The 22399-nt window shown below is 41.5% G+C and overlaps 1 protein-coding gene across 1 annotated transcript in view; it reads right to left on the bottom strand.

Moving 5' to 3' along the window:
- Positions 1 to 14514: 14514 nt before the first annotated feature.
- c11h7orf57 (chromosome 11 C7orf57 homolog) overlaps positions 14515 to 22399 on the bottom strand; it is a 58008-nt gene continuing 50123 nt past the window's right edge. Inside the window, exon 9 of the mRNA XM_080198249.1 lies at positions 14515 to 14908. Coding sequence (XP_080054375.1) covers positions 14848 to 14908 — 61 coding nt within the window. The 3' untranslated portion in view covers positions 14515 to 14847. The remainder of the gene's footprint in view (positions 14909 to 22399) is intronic.

The following is a 22399-nucleotide window of genomic DNA, read 5'->3' as shown; positions in this document are numbered from 1 at the left end:
TTTTCCTTGCCACCCAAATCACAGGACAACATTTTCCATTTCACCAAGAAAATGATAACTGAGATGTGATCAAATACCCAGATACCCACTCAGAAAATTAGCATGGGAAGCATCACTAAAAGAAGACCAACTTTATAGCATGAATTTTTAGTCAGCAAGGAATGTATCCCTGCCGACTTGGACAGCCTGCTGTCATTATACGCTCTAGTGAACTTGATTTGCTTAAACCACGACTTCCGCCCCTCACTTGGGAGGTAGTCCCATCTTTAAAGAGCAGCCAGCCAATCAGATTGCAATCCTGGGCTGAGGTGAAGTCCAACGTATCCGGGTCAAAGCCCTCCTTTTACACTGTGACACAAACCATCTTATGTAAGACTTGTATAAACGCATGTTAGGAAATCAATATACAAAGATAACAGTAGCAGATCAACTTGGCCTGTGATTACAGTGATACTATCATATGGTGCAAAACACAACTGCATCTCATCCAGAGGTTCCCACAGCCTGGGTATTGCTAAGTTGACCGGCAACTATATTAACTGTTTACTTTCTATACAGATATAAATGGTACAATCAGTATTTATGAGGATGAAATGGTGAGAATGATGTGATAATGGGTTGGTTTAATTTTGAAATGATGTAGGCCTTAGTGGGAGGCTATGATGGTGCACAAAGATACCAGTGGAATTCTCAAGTGGCTTCACGTACACAGATCAACTAAAATGTGCCCAGCTGGCCTGTCATGGGCTTTTCAGACAGCCAGATGCATGGCTTGTGTAGACCATGGCTACATGTAGCTCCTAATCCTCTTCCTCTTTCTCCTCCACCTCTTTTTCCATCTTCTCAGATGCTAGGAATTCTGCACCATTCTCTTGCAGATTCAGTCCCCTCTACAGTACCCAGCAGACCACAGCAATCATCAAAATCCTATTGGATTATATTGTATGGCACCTCCAGACCTGTACAGGAGCCATATCTTGAGCAGCCAGTTAGGTGTTCTATTACTGACCTTGTGATAATAGGGCTCCTGATGGATCTCCTCTGATTCACTGGTAAGGATTCCTTATTGGAGTCAGAAGACAGACCTTCAGAATGTTAATTGTGTATCAGCAGCCAGCCCCCTGTGTTTGACTGGTCTCATCCATGGCAAAGTTCACACAATTTGCAAGCTTGGCAATCAAAACCAGCGGAGGTGCTCTTATGGGCAACAGATTGAAATACCCTTGACAAGTTCCCAGCAGTTCCCTGGAAGGAGCCAAAGGTGAGGAATCTTGTTGGCCACTGGCAACATGTCCACCTGGTTGACTTGGAAGGAAATCTTTTTCCAGGAGGCTGTAGATATCAGCAATGACCTGCTGAGCAAGACTGAGCCTCTGACATGGTGTTACTCTGTCATGTTGAAGAGATTGCCAGTAGAGCCTGTGTTGGGGGTGTCACATCCATTGCGCTGCAGCCCTCTGTCTATCCCCCCTGTCATGTGGAACGGCACGTGAATGTGGAGAAGACAGCTACTCTTGGGTTTTCTTGCTGCTGCTCCTGTTGGTGTGGCTGCTCTCCTGCTGCTCCCATCAGACATCTATAAGTTGTGCCCATGCCGCAGTGAAGACTTGCAGTGAGGAATTTGAGATGAAGGTGAGGTATGCTTTGTTGAAAATGGAAAGTTGCAGAAAGCTTGGGAAACCTGTGAGTTGTCTGTTAAAACCATAAAGCCAGGTTACATCCATAATCAATGGTCTCAAATTACTTAACTCACAACTCCATAGGGGTTTCTCGCTTGTCTGCAAACCATATCGGGTTAAACCGGAAGTGGGCAAGACCATGTCAAGCTCCCAACTCAATGCCACCTTTTGGGAACTTAATCCCACCCTATTTGTATCTGAGCTGACCTTCATTCTGCCCTATGTTTCTGTTTATAAAGCACAAATTTATAAGAAAAATGCCATGGAGTATTTATGTTAACCTCAATGGGCAAATTGGACCTTATTGAACATTCCCTCCCAAAGAGAGTCTCTCCAATCATAGCCCTACCTCAAAATAGAGACTAAGAAGTCTCATAACACCAGGTTAAAGTCCGACAGGTTGGACTTCTTACTGTGCTTACCCCAGAACAAAACCGGCATCTCCACATCAAAATAGAAAGGTCAGTTTAGATTATCGGCTCAAAGTATTGCCGTGAACCTTTGCTGACTCATATGGAAAGGAAAATTAGCCACCATGGCTAGCTGATTTGCAGCTGGCAGTTTTCTGGCCAAATCTGAATTGAAAATTTCCATACAATCCCTGATTCAAAAGTCGCCATGCCACCTATAGCACAAAGCTGACATCTTCTTATGTGTGATATGACTTTTGCTGTAAAGCATCTTTGTAAAAGGTTAACTGTTAATCCTGTAATATACTGCTCCCATTGAAAGCATGCTTTAGTTATAAAAGCCTTATGTAAGTAGATGTCAAACAAAGTCTCCTGTTAAGTGTCTTGAGATATTTCATGACATTAAAGGCACTTTGTAAATGCAAATCATTGTTATAAGTTATAGATTATAAAGGATCAGGTAAATATATATATATAATTGCAAAACATGGTGCGCATCAAGAAAAAGAATTGGGGTAAAATTTGAATTGTAACAAGCTGTTCATCAGACAATGCAACAACAGTAATTAGGGCCACTATTGGATGGGTCGATCCAATTAATTGGAGTTTCTGAATATTTAAATGTTTCATACCCATGTTGACTACGTGTTGAGTTCAGAGCTGTCATTAATGGTCTGAATAATTCAGTAAACGCAGCAAGGGGATTGCTGTGTGGTAATTATCCTGTCATGGTTGCCATTAACCTTTCGCAGGAGGGTTAGGTGGTAAAGAAAAATCTGATTGGCATTGGGTTATTCTATTAATAAATGATCCATGTTAAAAATACCAACATTCTTTTTTCTATTGAAGGCGATCTGATTGTGATTAAAAAATGTATTGATATAATTGTTCATCTGAAGCATCCCCTAGTTTATGTGCAGTCGCATGTTGCTTGAAAATTGAGTAGAATATTTAAATGCATTTAATGCACATTAGCAGTGAAAAATCTAATTAACCTTGAAATACATTTTAATAGCAGTGGAAGCAGCACTTTGTGCCACCTGAAGAATTATGCTGAAGCTGAATTTAAAAAAAAATCTTTTTGCTTGATGTTGTCACCTGATTTGCAAAGGTTTAAATGGTAAGAGATATGACAAATCATTTGCTAAAATCCCCAATTCTGAAAAGACTGAAGTTTATCGACAACCTAACAGAAGGAAAATATATTTTGTTTAACACGCCAAAAATCCGCAGCCAGAATCATAAAATAATTCCTGACACGTAAGGATTTGAACATACATAAATATTGTGTATGTGTTGTTGTTCCAGTTTGCTACTGATCTCAGAATTTGCTTTATATTGTAAATAGATGAATTAAGGATTATACATTGAAAAAAATGACTTCTATTCCACGGGAATTCTGTATTCATTCTATAGCTTTCCAAGGTCCACAACAAGCAATTGATAAGCTCTTGGCTACAGACATCCCACCACCTTTGGCCAATTCCACCTTAAATGAAGATACTTGGGTAACATATTGGCATGGATAGAAGATTGGCTGGCTGGTACAAAGCAGAGAGTATGCATAAATTGGTCTTTATTCTGATTAGCATGATGTGGCAGGTGGAGTGCTGGGATTTCAAGTTACTTAGATGAGAGAAGTGAAGGCATGGTAGCTAACTTTGCAGATGGCACAATGATAGATAGGGAAGTATGTTTTAAGTGAGATATTAGGAGTTGCAGACAGATATAAATAGGTTGAGAGAGGGGGAGAATTCTGGCAGATGGAACATAATGTGGTAAAACGTGAATTTGTTCCGTTTGGAAGAGACATCAAAAAGTAGTTGAGTTCACAGCTAGAGGGCAATGTTTTAAAATTAGGCATCGCCCTGATAGGACAGAGTTCAGCAGATTTTTTTTCTCTGAGAGCTGTGCGACTTTGGGACTCTTGGCCTCAGAAGACAGAGAGGTGGGGTTATTGAATATTTTTAAGGCAGAAGATGATATGCTAGGCAAGGTAATAAAATTATTGAGGGTAGATGGGAATTTGCAACACAGCTGATCAGCTATGATGTTATTGAATGGTAGAGCAAGCTCATGAGGGCCAAATGGCTTACTTCTGTCCTGCCTTGTATATCTTTCCATTCAAATGCACTAGGGGTGGGATTTTCTGCACCCAAGACAAAGAGTGGCAGCAAGTGTGAAAAAAAACACATTTCCTGTCGGCAGAATGGTGGGTTTCTGCACCAGATTGCCTGCTTTTCATCTCAGTAAAATGCATGATCAGGAATCATGTTGGATTTTGTGATGGGGCAATCTGCAATTCATCTGCCCTGCTGTGTCCCCATCACTTCATCTTTCTGGGCACCATGTTTAAACTGCACCAATAAGCATCTTTCACTGTCTGCAGCCCAAGACTGTTTGGAGAGAGTAATAGCCGCAAAGGAAAGAGGCCTAATGTCCCCAGTTCAGTGACAATGCACTGGTGCAACATCTGGATGCAGAGAAGGCACACCTTTACTCCAGTGTGGGGAAAATTAGGTTCACCAACCACATTGTTTTGAATTTTGTGTAGCACTGTGTCTTGCAATTGACACAGCATCTTACCAAATAGGTGAAATAGAAGCACTACTAGATATTGGTTAAGGCTTGAATCAACAGGTCCTCAACCCTGCATCTGTAGCTGTGAACCATTAATAATATTGTCTTCTGCTAATATATCCAGAACAGCTTTGGCAGTGAGTTTATTGACTTTTTTTATTAAAGTGAGGTGAGAGCTGCTAAACAAGGCGGCTGTGATATAGAGAGAGGATAAGCCTGATACAATGGATTGATTTAATTTTAAAAAGCTGGCCCAGGGTACATTGTTCAGCTACTAATTGCACTGCTGCTGAGAATGACCATATGGATTTACCTACAAGGGTGTGTGTATGTGTGTAAGAGATAGAGAGAGAGAGAGGTCTAATGCAAGTTTGCCAAACCCATGATTAAGTTTCATGGTCATATTGTATAAGTCTTTGGAATCACAGTCGATCTGCACAAATGAATTTGATCAGAGAATTTCAGCAACCCAGGAATATAACTGAGCTTCATGGATTCCTAGGGGTGATGAACCCAAGTGGACAAGTACCTACTGAATTTAGCAGAGGTCAATGAACTCTTGAGATGGCTTCTAAGACAGGGCCAGCAATGGTGTTTAAATGTGGACCAGCAAAATGCTTTCAAAAGGTTGAAACAACTTGTAATCTCTTCTGAAACTTTGACACATAGAATCCAAGCTTACCAACCATAGTAACAACAGAAGTGTTGTCCACAGGTCTAGGGGAGTACTATTTCAAGTCCAGAAAGATGGTAAGCATGGACAAGTCTACACGTCCTCAGCACACTAACAGAAGCAGAGCAATGAGACACCGTGATAAAAAAGAAAGCTTTGGGAGCAATGTGAGTGTGTGAAAAGTATTTAGACAATGCCATGGGATTATGTTCAAAATCAAAACAGAACATAAACCATTAGTCACCCTTCTGAACATGAAAGAAATTGTGAAGATGCTGCTCAGAATCCAGTGATTCAGGTTAAGATTGATGAGATACAGCTCCATCACAGAAGATGTGTGAAGAAAATGTCAGACAACAACACTGTCATGAATACCATCAGAAGGAACTGAGCAAGAGGATTTACACTTCACTGTGGAAGTAAAAGCATGTACATCGTTAATCACTGAGCACTTACCAGCTACTGCAAGAAAGTTGCAGGAAATAAAGAATCCTAGAAACTGGATGAAGAATGTCTTCAAATCCGAGAATATTGTCTGGAAAGGTGGCCAGATAATGCTGCCAGTAATCCGACACTACAGCAGTGTTTTGAACAGCGCAAGAACCCTACTGTCATTGATGATATACTGATCTTCAATGAGAGACTGGTTATTTTGAGGGCCTTTTAAGGGTTTAATATTACAACCATTGAACCACAGAAAGTTACAGCTCAGAAACAGGCCTTTTGGCCCTTCTTGTCTGTGCTGAACCATTTTTTGCCGAGTCCCACTGACCTGCACTTGGACCATATCCCTCCACACCCCTCTCATCCATGAACCCGTTCAAGTTTTTCTTAAATGGTAAAAGTGACCCCAAATTTACAACTTTATCCGACAGTACTCCCACCATTCTCTGCGTGAAGAAGCACCCCCCTAATATTCCCTTTAAACTTTTCTCCTTTCACCCTTAACCCATGCCTTCTGGTTTTTTTCTCACCTAGCCTCAGTGGAAAAAGCCTGCATGCATTCATTCTATCTATACCCATCAAAATCTTATACACCTCTATCAAATCTCCCCTCATTCTTCTACGCTCCAGGGAATAAAGTCCTAACCTATTCAAACTCTCTCTGTAACTCAGCTTCTCAAGTCCCAGCAACATCCTTGTGAACCTTCTCTGCACTCTTTCAACCTTATTTACATCCTTCCTGTACTCTTCAAAAACTTCACTAAAGACATTGAGGAGTCACAAAATGTCATATGAGAGCACAGCAATCTGTCTGGTAATCAGGTATTACTCACTCTGTAGTAGAAATGCTTTCTAACAATGGGGAGGCAATGGCCCTGTGGTATTATTGCTAGACTATTAATCCAGAAACTCAGCTAATGTTCTGGGCACCCAGGTTTGAATGTCACCATGGCAGATGGTGGAATTCAAATTCAATAAGAAAAATCTGGAATTAGGAATCTACTGATGATCATGAAATCATTGTTGATTGTCGAAAAACCCATCTGGTTCACTAATGTCTTTAAGGGAAGGAAATCTGCCATCCTTACCTGGCCTGGCCTATTTATGACTCCAGAGCCAGAATGTGGTTGACTCTCAACTGCCTCACGCAACTAGGGATGGGTAATAAATACTGGCCAGCCAGCTATGTCCGTGTCCCATGAATGAATTAATATTATCTGCGTCATTACCATCTAGGAACAGAAGGAACTACTGTTATATTGCCTTGTTCTTTTCCACCAAGAGCGTGTGAGCACCTAGGAATAGTTTTACCTGAATTTAAGGGGAAACCCTTCCTTATTGTTGGTACGACTCACAAATGATTGACCTAAAAAGATTGCATTTTATCAGGATAGAAACAGACATTCAATCCCTAAAAAAAATGCATTCAACAAATGATATTCTACACTTCGCGGTGTTAAGAATTGAGGAAAATCAAGATTAAAAAATAAAGAAATGTGATAAAAGCGGAACTGGTAAGTACAGTTTTGACATGTGAATTAACGTTTACCTAAGTGACTAGGAGAAAACAATGATGTATAGAAGAGGTCACTTCAATGGCGAGATATAGGAGTAATTTGTTGCTATGTGCTAAAAGCCTGGTCCATGGAGTGAGTAGCATCAAAGGGAAAATATTATATATCCATAGCAAGATAATTGGAAAAGCCAGTAGAGAAACATCTACCATCATGGCCACATCAGCTAGGGAAAAACAGGCTCTCCTGAAAAACAAGTTGTCACTTAAAGAATGCTGTTCAAAATCAAAATTTGAACAGTGAAGAATTTCTATGCCGAAACTGAAGATAGTTTTCTCAAACCTATGGGGTGGTAACTAAATGTTGGATTTAGTTCATATAACATTGGATGTTGTTTGGAAAAAGAGTTTCTCAGAGTTCAGAAAACATAGGTAGTGGGAAAGGAAATGAAATACTGGGTGGGATTTACGGCCTAGGTCATCCCAAACTGTAAAATTCCACCTGAGGTCAACGGACCTTTCTATTGTCAATCCCTCGCTCGTTCCGATTCCTGTGGTGGTGGGGGCTGTAGAATTCCGGTGACTGTGTATGTATAGTCATTAGTGTAGTGAAGTGTATTGTTGTAATGTATTATTGTCTTCCTTGTCATGTGTTTTTTTAAGTTAATAAATATTATTTATTATTTGATCACAACAAGACTAGAATTTTCCTTCTTGGTTTGCATATTTTTTCTCACAGTAGACAAATTTAAAATATTTACCATATTTTACCATGTGTTCTAAGTTACTCTTCAGGGTTTTTGGATATCCTTGCAGTTAACATCAGCAGGGTGCCCGATCATGGACTACCCCTTGCAAATGAACAAATCTAGAATTTTGCAAACGATTATGGCTTTATTTATGTTGCCAATTCACTTCACTGTCCTCAAGGAAATGGAAAGGCCAAAAGAGGGGTTTAGAATAATTTAGGTGTTAATAAAGAAAAAACAAGGATCTGAATCTAGCTCTTATGAGTTATCAAACTTCACCACTATAGAATGGTTTCTCAACATCAGGGTTATTAATGGGTTGGAGATTGAGAACACAGCTTTCGTCTGATACAAAATACAATGATGAGCCTCTATACAGTCCTGTGGGTTGGAGAACTCCAAAGATTCACCATTCTCTCAGTGAAGAATTCCCACTTCATCTGTGTTAAATTGTCTACTCTTATTCTGCAACTGCCTCTGTTTCTGAATCCCCAGCCAAGAGATCTACCTTTCCTGCAATTGCAGCAATCCTCTTGCAATAAAGGTCAATGTAATATTTTCCTTTCTAATTCCTAACCGCACCTGCATTGGTCTTTCGGTGACTCATGAATGAGATCACCCGAGGCCCTTTCGAAATTAATACTTCCTGATAACTCACCAGTTAAGAAACATACTGCATTCCTGTGACCGCACCCCCCCATTCATCCAACAGTAAGGATACTTCAATTGCAAGCAGTAAAAGAACTAACGTCACAAAATAAATCAAAGAAAAAGGTTTAATGAAGAACCTTCCTTACACAACACTCAGGCCACACCTGGGCTGCACAGCTCTGCACAATATCCATCTGCTTTCTATTTATACTGGGTCAGCTGACTCTCACAGCATGTTACCATTGGTTACATTACAACAGATTGCAATGCTATCATTGGTTGCATTATAATACTCCCCCCCACCACCCCAGGTCCAGGGCTCCCCAGGGGGCCCACAGCTGGCACAGGCCCAGCAGCAGTGCCACTCTGATTGTGCCACCCAGGTTGGGGCCAGGGCACTGCCTGGGCATGCTCCTTTCCCCTGGAGGCTATACTGGCTCCGCATTTGGCCTCTTGCACATCACCAATTTCCTTTGCTCCACCACTGGTGGAGATGCCGTTCGCTGCATGCCTCAGCCTGGAGTTCTCTACCTAACTCTCCTCACCACTCTCTCCCCTCTTGAGATACACCTCGCTCTGACTAAAGTTTTGATCAGCTTGTTGTGTGGCTGAGTAACAAATTTTATTTGGTAATATTCCCATGAAGTGCCTTGGGGTAATTTACTATGGTTAAAAGAGCTAAAAAATACAAATTTTTATAAGCAAGTCATAGGAATTTGTCTCCACTATTCCCTTTACATTCAATCCTAAATTTGCATTTGGTTTAGTGCCCCATTCTGATATCATGTTTTAGGTTGAGGCAGCGACCCAGATCTACATCTTCTATAACACTTCACATACCTGTGATAAAGTCACTACTCCAAACACCCCATAAAGACTGAGAAGTCACATGTTTATGCACATTTTTCTGATTAGCATGGGATTAAGCTCTTGTGCATAGCCTCTAGGGCTCAAATATGTTTCTTGTGATCCATGACCAGATCTGAACCCTCTAATTAAGCATGTGGTTCTGGTAAAGTACTGTAAGATTTAACATGCTTTTCTTGGGGCTGTTTTGCACTGTTTCATCTCTGGTGTTGAAGATGACGAACTCCAGTCCAATTGTAAACAATGACTTGTCAAAGCGTAAACTCTATTGACAAGTTCAAGGAACTATGGATTTCATAACACATGCTATATGTTCATTCCGTCCTTGGGATATGTTGCACAATGTTATTAGCAACAACCAGTTCTCTGCATTTTACAGAATGTCAATGAAGTCCCAGACGTGAAGAGCTATAATAAATTGTGGGCAATGTTTTACTCATTGTGCTTGTGAGTCGTTGGGCAGAATTTTCCTGCACTTCAGGCAACTGGCTGGGAGGCAGGTGGACTGACAAAATGATGGGGCAACTCATTGAGACAGAACTCAGTGGGTAGAAATTTATGGCCTCACTCATACTGAAACTGTAAAATCCCACACGAGGTCAATGAACTTTTCCATGGACTGCCCCTCGCCTGTTCCAATCCCCATGGCGGCTGGCCAGTAAAATTCCAGCTAATGCATTCCCAGTGCTGCAGAGGTTTTCTGAAGCAGCTGGGCTGTCGAGGGCAGACTTTCAATGAGACAATTAATGGGTATTTTCCAGAGGTTTCCAGACATTTCCAGGGATGCATGTGAAGAAATGAGCTTCAGAGCCTCATCAGCCAAAAGTAGGCAGGAGCTGAGAGGCAGGTCAGTGCTGGCTGGGGTTTACAGATGTTATGATAAGAAGTGTTGCAGTGTAGGGAGGTTAAGCACAGGATGACAAGTTGAAGGCTGGACAAACTTTCTGAACATATTGAAGGCATAAGGGGAAACTAAAAGGAGAGAAATCTTCAAGAGACGAGCACTGCAAGTTATCATGGGTCCTATGTACTTTGGTTTTGAGATTCCCAGTGAGGTGAATCATGAGAGAGTGAGGGGGGTGCAACTGGGGCAGCATGGTGGCACAGTGGTTAGCATGGCTGCTTCACAGCGCCAGGGACCAGGTTTGATCCTTGATTTGGGTCACTGTCTGTGTGGAGTCTGCATGTTCTCCCCACATTTGTGTGGGTGCTCCGGTTTCCTCCCACATTCTGAAAGATGTGCTGGTTAGGTGCATTGACCCAAACAGGCACTGGAGTGTGCGACTAGGGGAATTTTATAGTAACCTCATTGCAGTGTTAATGTAAGCCTTACTTGTGACTAATAAATAAGTTTTATCTTACAGTGAGTGGAGCTCCAACATGCAGCGGGGCTGGAGATTCATGAGGGTAGAAGGGGCGCAGACAAGGAGGGTGCACATGGGCACGCAACCAGCCTCGTGTGTGAAGAAGGTGCCACCCACCAGAGAGTTTACAAATCAAGGCTCTGCTTCCTATTAGAGCAGCAATGTGACTGTAAATTGTGCCTATCCAGGGAGGCAGTCAGGGAGCTGTACACAATGATGGAGAAGGACCCAAAGGGAAAAGTTATGGGTACATGTTACAAATGGGTGAAAAACACCAACAGTGTTTTTTAACTTGTAAGTCTCAGGATCATTCCAGGAGATATTGGGAGATCTCACATTCTGTGGCACATTGCTGCATCAAGCTGGTTACGGCTGCCATATTTGCCCAATATATGCAATTTCACACAAATTCAGCCAATCAGCCTGAGACAGTAGGTTTTGGCGAAATTGCTGGTTTCTCCCATGTTTAGGGTGTAATCAATTGCATACATGTATACCTTCAAGGCTCCAACTGACCAGGGAATCATTCTCAATTGCACATCTTTCGAGGAAACCGCAGCACCCAGAAGAAACCCATGCTAACGCAAGGAGAACATGCAAATTCCACCCAGACAGCTGGGTTCATGTACTGTGAGGCAGCAGTGCTAACCACTGTGCCACCATGTCAGATAAGTGCTTGAAGAGAAAGCATTTGTGGGGTTACAGGAGGAGGACAGTGGAGTGGGATGAGCTGAGTTGCTCTTGTGGTGGGCCAAATGGTCTCCTTCAGCATTGTAACCATTCTATGATTTGATTATTCCTATGTTACTGAACAGCCACTGAATATAAAAATTTACACTGGGGCAGAACTGGAGAGATCAGCAGGCTCACCTGCAGGATGCAACACTCTCTGCTAATTCTCAGAGCCTCTCTTTTTTGCAATACCTTCCTCACATATGAAAGAGTTTCAAATCAGGGCCACGTCTGCTAATGCTGCTTCGAGTCAGTGCAGTCCCTGGCTTCTCGCTCTTGGAGCACTGGCAAATTCTGATCAAAGGCCCCCGACTAGTTCCAATCACAGTGTTGTTGCTGAGTGACTGTTGATATAACTCAGCGACCCCAGCTATCCTGCTGGTGTTGGGGTTTTCAGGTGAGCTGGAGGAACCCAATCCTATTACCTTTCACTCACTTAATGATTACAGGATTTTATTCCATAAGTTAGACCCCAGCTGGAGAACTGTGCTGAATTCTGGACACAAATTCTTCAGGGAAGATATCAAGACCACAGGCAGAATATGAGAAGATTTATTAGAATTTTGTCATAAATGCAGGACTTCAATTTCCTAGAACTAAAGTAACTGGGGTTCTTTACATGAGAGCAGGGGGGGCACAAGGTGATTTAGTTCTTTATACAAGAGCAGAGGGGGACACAAGGTGATTTAATAGCAGCATTCAAAATAATGAAGCATTTTTCTGGAATAAATAAAGAAAAGCTGTTTCCACTGGCAGGAGAGCCAATAAGCAGAACTGATAGATATAAGGCTGTTGGCAAAAGATCCAGGGTCAAGATGAGGATTTCTTTTATACCGTGAGTTGTGATTGGGAATGCAGTGGGGAAAAAAAATGAGACTGCTGAGAAAAGGATGGGGGAGTGAGGCTAATTGGACAGCTCGGCTAAAGATCTGGCATTGGAACCTAAGCTACAAGATTCTATGATTACATGAATCATCCTCTACAAAAAAATATAAGCCTGGAATTACTTAGTGAATGTAGTCCCTTTGATGTTACTGAAATGGCTGCTGTGTGGGTCTCTCTTCCCAAATTATATAATGTTTGTTTCTTTGAGAGAATATGTCAATTATTGTCCAGGGCACCCAGAATGTGCAGAGACACCTGATACAGTATAAATGCAAAGCTTGGTAGAATGGCACCTGACAAGACTATGCAAAACATGGAGGAAGGTTCATTCAAAAAAATAAAGAACCTGCAGGTGAGTTTATTTCTTTGTCAGGCAGCATCTCCCACATCCTGCAGCACTCTGAAAAAAACAAAGGAGCCCTTCAGTCTGGAATAAACACCTAAAACCCACTTACACTGATGCACCCTCCTGGCATGGCACCTCGCCCACTGACAGGAAATTGCAGACGTGCTCTGCATTATTTTTCATCTACTCATTTTTAAGGAGAGTAAATTGTGTGAAGGATGCGATTGATCTGCAGACGTGTACAACCAGATGGAGAGGCTCTGTACGCATTTATCAAATCAACTCTTTGCTCAGGACTGAGTTTACTATAGATCATCCTTGATTTAACAATTCAAACAATCTATTGCGGCAAGAATATGAGGTTTTTTTATTGCAAATCTCTAGTGATAGGAGGGATCTTGAAATTAGTTCAAGATTTGATAGTAAGTCTAATGCCTGACTTTACCAAAACATGTTTTACCCTTAAAATAGAGCCAATAGTCCAGCTTCTTTGTCTCTATTTACAAATTTCACAAATGGGATGATGCTGAAAAGTCACTTAACACAGATTTACCTGCAAGCATGAGCACATTCCTCTGATTTCCTTTCTGAAGAGAAGGTTGTCCATTCCTTCAGTTGCTTACATCAACTTGGCTCAAAGAACAAGAGTGTGCACAGCCAGGGTAACAAGATAGAGCTTTGTTACCCAACTTCAGAAAGCTGTCAATCTCAGTCACATTGTTGTGAAGGATAAGCACTGGTCAGACATCCCCCTACCGTAAATAAATCCAACTCTCAGTTACTGATATACACTCACGAGTTCTCCCCCCCAACCGCAACTCAGGAGTAGTGGACTGCCTATTATTTTCCTTTCTGGTTGCAGGAGGTGGTGCATGGCTGGGGAAACTGCAAAGGGGAAAAGCAGGGGAACAGAAATGATCAAAATATTTACTTTCCTGCAGGCATGCACCACTGAAAGCATTAAATTCACTGCCTTGATCTCAGTTTCCCTTCTAATCGGGAATCTTGCTCCTTTCCCCCTGCTGCTGATTACAAATGCCATCAGTGTGGTGGAATCCATGGCCCGCTTCCCACCTGCCCACCTAGTTACAGCTGATTTCCAGAAATAACCACCCCAAATTCTTGGAATTTAGGACAGGGCTTAATTATTGAGAGGAAACTTGCCTTTCCCTCCAGTTATCTACGTAGGCTTCGATTGCAGCAAGGCCCAGAAAATGACAAGTCTCGAGATCATCTGAGATTTTACAGCCAAGATTTGGCGGGCTCCCTCTGTGCGAGGAATCTTGTCCCAGTTGGGGGTTGGGGGAGCGGGGTGGGGGGAGTGGTTCGTTTTTGTGGGGGATCCTTTCTTGTAATTTCATTTCTTCAGATGGGGGCATCTTTTCAGAAGGTGCCCTAACCTGCCAGGGTCTGGGTTGCTGGGTGAACCCAACGTGCCAGCATGATGTGGGTCCAGCTTCTGCCAATTTTCTTTTCCAAAGTGCTTGAAAATCTGGTGGGAAAAGCCAGCCAGGCAGCTGTCCTCCACTTAAGCCCTCTGCTCATCCCCTTAAGGTTTTCTTGTCTGCCATTTAAAGCCAGTCAAATTCAAGATGGAGTCCATATTTCACCTTTACACAGCATTTATTTTGTCTGCACTACTGGAATCAAATTCAACATTTATACAATTTGAAAAGAAAAGTGTAAACCACATTTTCACTTTTTAATTAAACTTTAAACATTGTATTTGCATGAAATAATGTAAGTTCAGTTCAAAAAAATTGCAGGTGATCTAAACTGTAACAGTATTTTTTGTGTGAAAGAATAGCATTTTATTTGTTTGTTCATGTTAATGTATTATTCATTTATTCAAATATCAATTTGATGACAAATATAAAAATTTTCAGCACTGCATTAACAATCAGTATTTTTACATTAAACTATTTATTATCTTCCCCCAGCGTCTGCCACCATTTCAGGCAAGAGCAATTTCAGACTGCAGATGGTTCTCCACGCTCCGAGGAATATCTGCTGGCCTAGGATACAAGAATAACACTATTAAACCGGGCATCAACAAGTAATGGATCACTACCAATGAACATTTTTGGAAACCTAACTTTACATGTACATATGAATTAGAAGCAGTAATACGCCACTCAGCCGCTCAAGCCTGTTTTATCATTCAATAAGATCATGGCTCAACCCCACATTCCTGCCTACCCCTGATAACCTTTCATCTCCTTGTTAATCAAGAATCTACCTCGCTCTGCCTTAAAAATGCTCAAAGAGTCTGCTTCCACGGCCTTTTGAGGAAAATAGTTCCAGAGACTCACGACCCTCTGAGAGAACAAAGGAAAAAACAGCACAGGGACAGGCTCTTTGGCCTACCAAGTGTGTGCCGACATAGATGCCTCTCTAACCTAATATTTTCATGCCTCTACGTGGTCCAAATCCCTCTATTCCCTGCCAATTCATGTATCTTTCCAGATGCCCCTTGAATGTTGTTATAGAATCTGATTCCACCACCTCTTCCAGCAGCACATTCCAGGCACTCACTACCATCTGTGTGAAAAACTTGCCCCATATATCTTTTAAATTTTCCCTGTCTCACTTTCAACTTTTACACCTGAGTAATTGATCCTTTGACCTTGGAAAAGGACTCTGACTATCCACTCTATTCAAGCCTATCATAATCTTGTAAACCTCTATCAGGTATCCCCTCATCCTCCAATGCTCCAATGAAAACAATCCAAGTTTGTTCAACCTTTCTTCATAGTCCGTATCCTCCAAGCTAGCTAACTTCTTGGTAAACCTTTTCTGCATCATTTCCAATGCATCAACATCCTCCCGGTTGTGGCGACCAGAATTGTACACAATACTCCAAACGCGGCCTAACCAAAGTCTTATACAGCTACAACATGATTTTCCAAATCCTATACTCAACGCCCTTATTGATGAAGGCCAGCATGCCATACGCCCTCTTGAATACCTTGTCCACCTGAGTTTCCATCTTCAAGGAACTGCAGATCTGCATACCTAGATCCTTCTGTATGTTAACATTTCTAAGGGTTCTACCATTTACTGTATACCTTCCTTCTGTAGTTGACTGTCCAAATTGCATCACCTCATAATTGTTTGGGTTAAATTCCATCTGCCATCTTTTAGCTCAGGTTTCCAGCCGATTTATATCCCGCTGTATCCTCTGACAATCTTCCTTGTTACCCGCCACGCCCCCATTTTAATATCATTTGCAAATTTACTAATCAGAGACCACCTACATTTTCCTCCAAGTCATTTATATATATATATGTCAAACAACATTGATCCTTGTTGAACACCACTTGTCACAGACCTCCAGTTAGAAAAGTACTCTTCCACTGCTACTCTCTGCTTTCTATGCCCAAGTCAGTTTTGTATCCATCCTACCAGCTCACCTCAGATCCCATATGACATCACCTTCTGTATCAGCCTGCCATGAGGAACCTAATTGAAGACTTTACTAAAGTTCATGCACACAACATCCACTGCCCTGCCCTGGTGAATTCTTTTTTGTCACTTCCTCAAAGAACTCAATCAAGTTTGTGAGACACCTTGTGAGACTCCTTTACAAAGCCATGCTGCCTATTGCAAATAAGCCTATTCTCTTCAAATGTGAGTACATCCTGACCCTAAGAGTCTTCTATGATGATTTCTCTACCACTAATATAAGGCTCACAGGCCTGTAATTTCTGCTTTTCTTAAACAGAGAAACAATGCTGGCTACTCTCCAATCCTCTGGTACATCACCCATGGCTAAAAAAGATATAAAGATTGTGGCCAAGGCCTCAGCAATTTCTTCCCTTGCCTCTCTCAGTATCCTGGAATAGATCTTATCTGGCCCTGGGGACTTGTACAACTTAATGTTTTTCAAAACCTCCAATACCTCCCTACTTTTTATCTCAACAGGTCCTAGTGTGTCAACATCCTCCTTTCTATACTCACAATTCACCACATCCTTCTCCTTTGTGGATAATGATGCAAAGTACTCAAGATGATTGATGTATCAGTCTGGGACCATTTTGGGAATAGTGATGACAATTCTATAAGTTTCAAGATACTTGTAGAAAAGGATAAAAGCAGTCCAGAGTGAAAGTACTAAATTGGAGGAAGGCTAACGACGACAGTATTAGGCAGTAGCTAGGGAATGTACACTGGGGACAGCTGTTTGAGGCTAAATCCATGTCCAATATGCGGGAGCCTTTTAAAAGTTAGTTGTTAACAATTCAGGACAAGTATGGACCTCATCCACTTCATCTGCTTTCACACACTAATTCCCTCCACTGTCCTTGAGTGGACCTACCTTTCCTTAGCTACCCTCTTCCTCCTTTTATATGCATAAAAAGCCTTTGGGATTCTTCTTAATCCTGCTTGCCAAGGACATTTCATGGCCCTTTTTTGCCCTCTGAAGTCCCTGTTTATCTCTTACCTGCTATCTTTGTATTCCTCAAAAGCCTTATCCATTTTCAATTTCCCGAAATTTATGCATGCCTCCTTTTTCTTTTTCACTAAGCTTGTAATTTCTCTTGTCATCCAGGGTTCCCAAAAATGCCATTTTATCCTTCATTTTTACAGCGACATTGTTGTATGTCATATCTCCTGTTCTTGAGTTCTACCCATATGGCCTCACTGCATGATCCCACCAAGATGTCCTCCCTCTGTATAGCTGTGATATTCTCCCTAAATAGTAAAGCAACACTCCTACCTCTTTTGTCACCCTCTTTATCTTGCCTGAAGCATCGAAATCCTGGAATGCTAAAGTACCAGCCCTGACCTTCTTTCATCCATTAATTGCCACTACATCATAATTCCGTGCAGTTATCCAAGCTTTAAGTTCATCCACCTTACCAGTCATACTCCTTGCATTAAAACAAACACACTCAGACCATCTATCCTGTCATGTTTTGTACACTTTCCCGTTTTCTCTTAGCTTTACTGGGCACTGAATTCTTCACAGTCTCTGTAAGAAGTCTCATAATGGCCAGGTTAAAGTCCAGCAGATTTATTTGGAATCATGAGCTTTTGAGTGCTGTTCCTTCATCAGATGAGTCTGTATTCTCATCTGTACTCTCTGAATTACTGCTGTGGATCCCACCACCCACGCACCTCCCCCCCCCCCAAACCCCCCACACTTCTTAGTTTAAAATCACTTGAACTGCACAATCAGATCTCTCTGCTAGGATGTTAGTGCCCTTCCAGTTAAGATGCAACCCATCCTTTTTGTACAGGTCCCATCTGCCGTGGAAGAGATCCCAGTGGTCTAAAAATCTGAAGCCCTCCCTCCTGCACCAACTCTCAAGCCACTTATTAAGCTGCACTATCTTCCGATTTCTTGCCTCACTACAAGGTAGCACAGGGAGTATTCCTAAGAATACAACCCTGGAGGTCCCTACAGTTCAGCTGCCTTCCGAACTCCGTGAACTCATTTTGCAGGACCACATTTTCCTTCCAACCTATGCTGTTAGTTCCAACATGGAGCATGACTGCTGGCTGTTCATCCTCCATCTTCAGAATGCCCTGTGCTGCTGAGAGACGGCCTTGACCCTGGCACCAAGGAGGCAACAGACTATCTTAGGTTCTCAACTGTGGTCTCAGAAGTGCCTGAATGTGACCTTTACTAAAGAATCCTCGAGAGAATGAATTTTTCGTCACCTCCATCTTAATTGAGCACTGCCTCACTTCCAAACTCCAGTGGATACTAATCCAATTTCTCCAACCTTCTCTCATAAGACAATCTGCCCATTCCTGGAAATTGATCTAGTTCTCACGCACTTATTAGACCCAGGATTAACCCTGCCCAGAGACAACAGGGTGGACGGGTAGCTAAAACAGTGGTTGCCATTACAGGGCTTGTCTGACAAGCTTCTGTAGGCTGCCATTTTAACCACATACTTTCCAGAGGTAATAGATGCACTTATTTAAATTTGACTGATATGATACAATTCTGGTAGCCTTCTGTGCCCCTATTTCTTGCCTCACTACACATAACACATTCCTGAGAATACAACCTTAGAAATCCCTACATTTCAGATGCCTACAACCATTTTAACAAAAAATCATGTAAATCCTAATGCTGAGGTTTCCAGTAAAACCCAGCTGGATTGGGGCTTCAGAATTGCTGAAGCATTATATCAAGGGGCCCTCACCTACAGACATTTGGATCATCGGAGCATATATGTGAACAAAAATGAAAGGATAGGCTTAATGGACAGAATTCCAAGGACACTCTAGAAATTCCCTTAGAAATATCCCTTGATATCCCAACATTTATCACCATTCAAACAAATCCCAAACCAGAAAAGAGTGCAGGTATTCCAAAGGAACTGGATTCCATTGCACTTTGCAATAGCCCTGCCAGAGATTTCCTATTGATCTTGGCTGCACCTGGAATATCCTGGACAGTCCAAAGATTCCTGGATATTTTCAGGATAATTACAGGATCAGGGTCGAGCTCGTTTCACTGAGAGAATGTTCCTGTAATTTTATGCTTCAACAAAATGCAACTAAGCATGAGTTCCTTTGACGATCTGCACCATTTCTGAGATAGATCAGCTGATTTACTTAACTCTGCTCACCTCATGCAAAAAAACAGCATCTATGAATTTTCTGGATTTACATGAATTATGCACTTCCGTAGGTCTCAGATTTCTGAAGTTTGGTAGCAATTTTCTCTGCGATTTAAACAAAACTTCTTACTGAGGCCTGCACTGAACTTAAGCAAACTGCTGTCAGTTACAGGGTGCCTGAAATTGTCTGGATACCAGCCACTCCTCACGAATCATAGAATGATATGGCACAGAAGGAGGCCATTTGGCCCATCATGTCTGTACCAGTTCTTTGGAAGTGCAATCTATTTAGCCCTACTATCCTGGTCTTTCCCCAGATCCCTGCAAACCTTTAGCTTTCAAGTATCTAACCAAATCGCTTCTGAAAATTATTACTGAATCTATTCTCACAACAGTTAGGCAATGAATTCCAGATCATAACAACTTTCAGTGCAAGGAAACTCTCCTCTTCTCATCTCTGGTTCTTCTGGCAGTGTCCAGAAAGTTCTACCTTCTACCTTCCAACCAATTGCCATTGACCAAAATCTACAGCGGTACGTTCTTGCCTATAGTGTACTCAATGGAATGAAAATCAAACAGGTTCTATAAATTGCATGCACTCCACCTCGACACAACTCCATTCAGGTGGCGAAGTCAAAAAAACTACCCCACTGCATATTACATACAAGTGTGAATAATGTTCTTTCTCTGTAATCCCATCATTAACAAACTAAAGGAGTAGATCTAAATCTACTCTTGCAGGTTTTGGGTATTTTGGGACACATCATAATAAAGTGATTCCAATATTTTGAAAGGTAAAATTACAGTTTTGGTCCCTTCACATGGAGGTTTTACTGTTTCCACCTTATAACATAATGAAGCCTCTGGTCTTGTAAAGAAAGAGAAATGAATCCCTTTAAATTAATGGAGTGCCTCTAATTTTGTTAAGACAAAAGCTATCTGTAGAAGGAAGATATTCTCTACAGTATCAAACAGTATCCTTCTAAACACACCATTATAACTACAAAAAAACTGGTCTTTGACCAAATCAAATCAGTCTACAAATGAAAATTTATACTGTTCCCTTACTGGAATTATTTAAATGGAGTAGCAGTGAATGTAAAAAGATGGCTAGCTGACATTGTATAGTATGTATTCAAGCCACATGAGTGTCAAGCAATGAACATCTTCAAGAGGGAGAATCTGGACATCCATCTTTGATATTCAACGACATTCCCATCACTGAATCCCCATCATTCTGGAAAGGTCAGCACTGATCATAAATTTAACTGGATCAGCCGTATAAACAATGTGGTTACAAGTGTAGATTAGAGTTTGGGAATTCTGTGGGAATAATCCCTTCCTGGCTCGTCAAAGCTCATCTACAAAGCACAAGTCAGGAGTGTGATGATGTAATCTCTATTTTCCTTATCCAGTCACACTCAAGAAGCTCAAGACTATCGAGGACAAAGCAGCCTGCTTGATTGGCATCTCATTTAACACCTTAGATATTCACTCTCTCCACCACTGTGGATCACCTCCAAGATCCACTGCAGTAGCTACCCAAGGCTCCTTTGATAACATGTTTCCAAACTGATAGCCTTTACCACCTAGAAGGACAAGGGCAGCAGCTGTATGGGAATACCACCACCTTCAGATACCCTTGCAAACCATATACCATCTTGATTTGGAACTACATTATCAATCCTTCACTGTCATTGGTGGGCCCAAAAAATCCTGTAGCACCAATGGCAGGTGTTGTGGTACTGGGTGAGGTGTTATAGTCTGGTGATGCAATAGATGAGCTGTGGACTCAAAACCACCTGGGAAGTTGCTTAACTGTCACTGTTCTGTTATCCTGCCTTTGAACTGTCACCATGCTTTTTTTCCATTTTCAATCCTAAATATTTGGGTGGAGCTGAGGGATGAAGATCACACAAAAATGGAGCATTGTGGGACATGAGGCAGACCAGGCTAGGAACACGTGACAGTTTGAGATGAACCATACACTCAGTCCTTTTGCAGAAGTTTGCTTTCAGGGGCTGGAAATTCTTGTGAGTTTTTCTGACAGACAGTTGTAGGTGTAAGCTAAAATAGTTTTGTTGTTTTTCTGCATTATTGTGTCAGTTACCTCAGAAATTGAGCTTGTTCTCAGGGTAGAGGACAGGGGTGCTGAGAGAAATAGATAGATGATGATTTTTCCAAAAATAATTTGAAGCAATTCAATTGTTTTTCTTCACCATTTGCAGCTTAAAACATTTGCATATGACCAAGTTACAGTTTGAATTCCAATTATTGAATTTGCATAAAAGATAATTAGATAGAAGAAATGTAAATAGAGGTTAAGTTTTAAATGTGGAGCCGAAATTAGTTAAAGACTGTGTTACATCTGAGGTGAGGTGACAATCTGAAGTCAATATTTAAAAGCTGTAGAAATGAATCTTCCATTCTGTTGCTTTCCGTGCGATTAATAGACCAACGTGAACATGTTTTGTCATCTTCCACTCAACATAAGGTATGGAATAAAGGCCAGGATGTTTAGGATGGCAGGGTTTCCCTTCCTGGCCACTGAATGTACAGGCAGCCCAGATCTGATGAAAACCTTTTTGAGTGCCAGCATTTAAGTGGAATGTTTCTCATAGAGCAGCAGGAAATTTCTGAAACTTACTGTAGAAAGATTTCTATATTCTCAATATAGAAAGAAAGGATGTGCATCTTGAAGATGCACTGCTGCCACTTTGGTGGGGGGATGAAAAGAATATAACAGTTTCAAAGCTGGGAGACTGGTGACTGACCTTTTGCTGTGATCTGTCACCCTCAATCATGCAATGGCACACTACTTTAAAATGCCTTTATCACCTCAGGATGCCCCAAAACTTTACAGCAAATGAAGTACTTTTGAAACGTAGTCAATTCTGATGGAAGAGAGGTGGCAGCCAATTTGCA

Source organism: Carcharhinus amblyrhynchos, chromosome 11 (genome assembly GCF_965287045.1).
Source record: "Carcharhinus amblyrhynchos chromosome 11, sCarAmb.v2.hapA, whole genome shotgun sequence".
In the NCBI taxonomy this organism is placed as follows: domain Eukaryota; kingdom Metazoa; phylum Chordata; class Chondrichthyes; order Carcharhiniformes; family Carcharhinidae; genus Carcharhinus; species Carcharhinus amblyrhynchos.
Note: the sequence above shows the minus strand (reverse complement) of the source record. Positions and strands in the feature narration are given on the sequence as shown.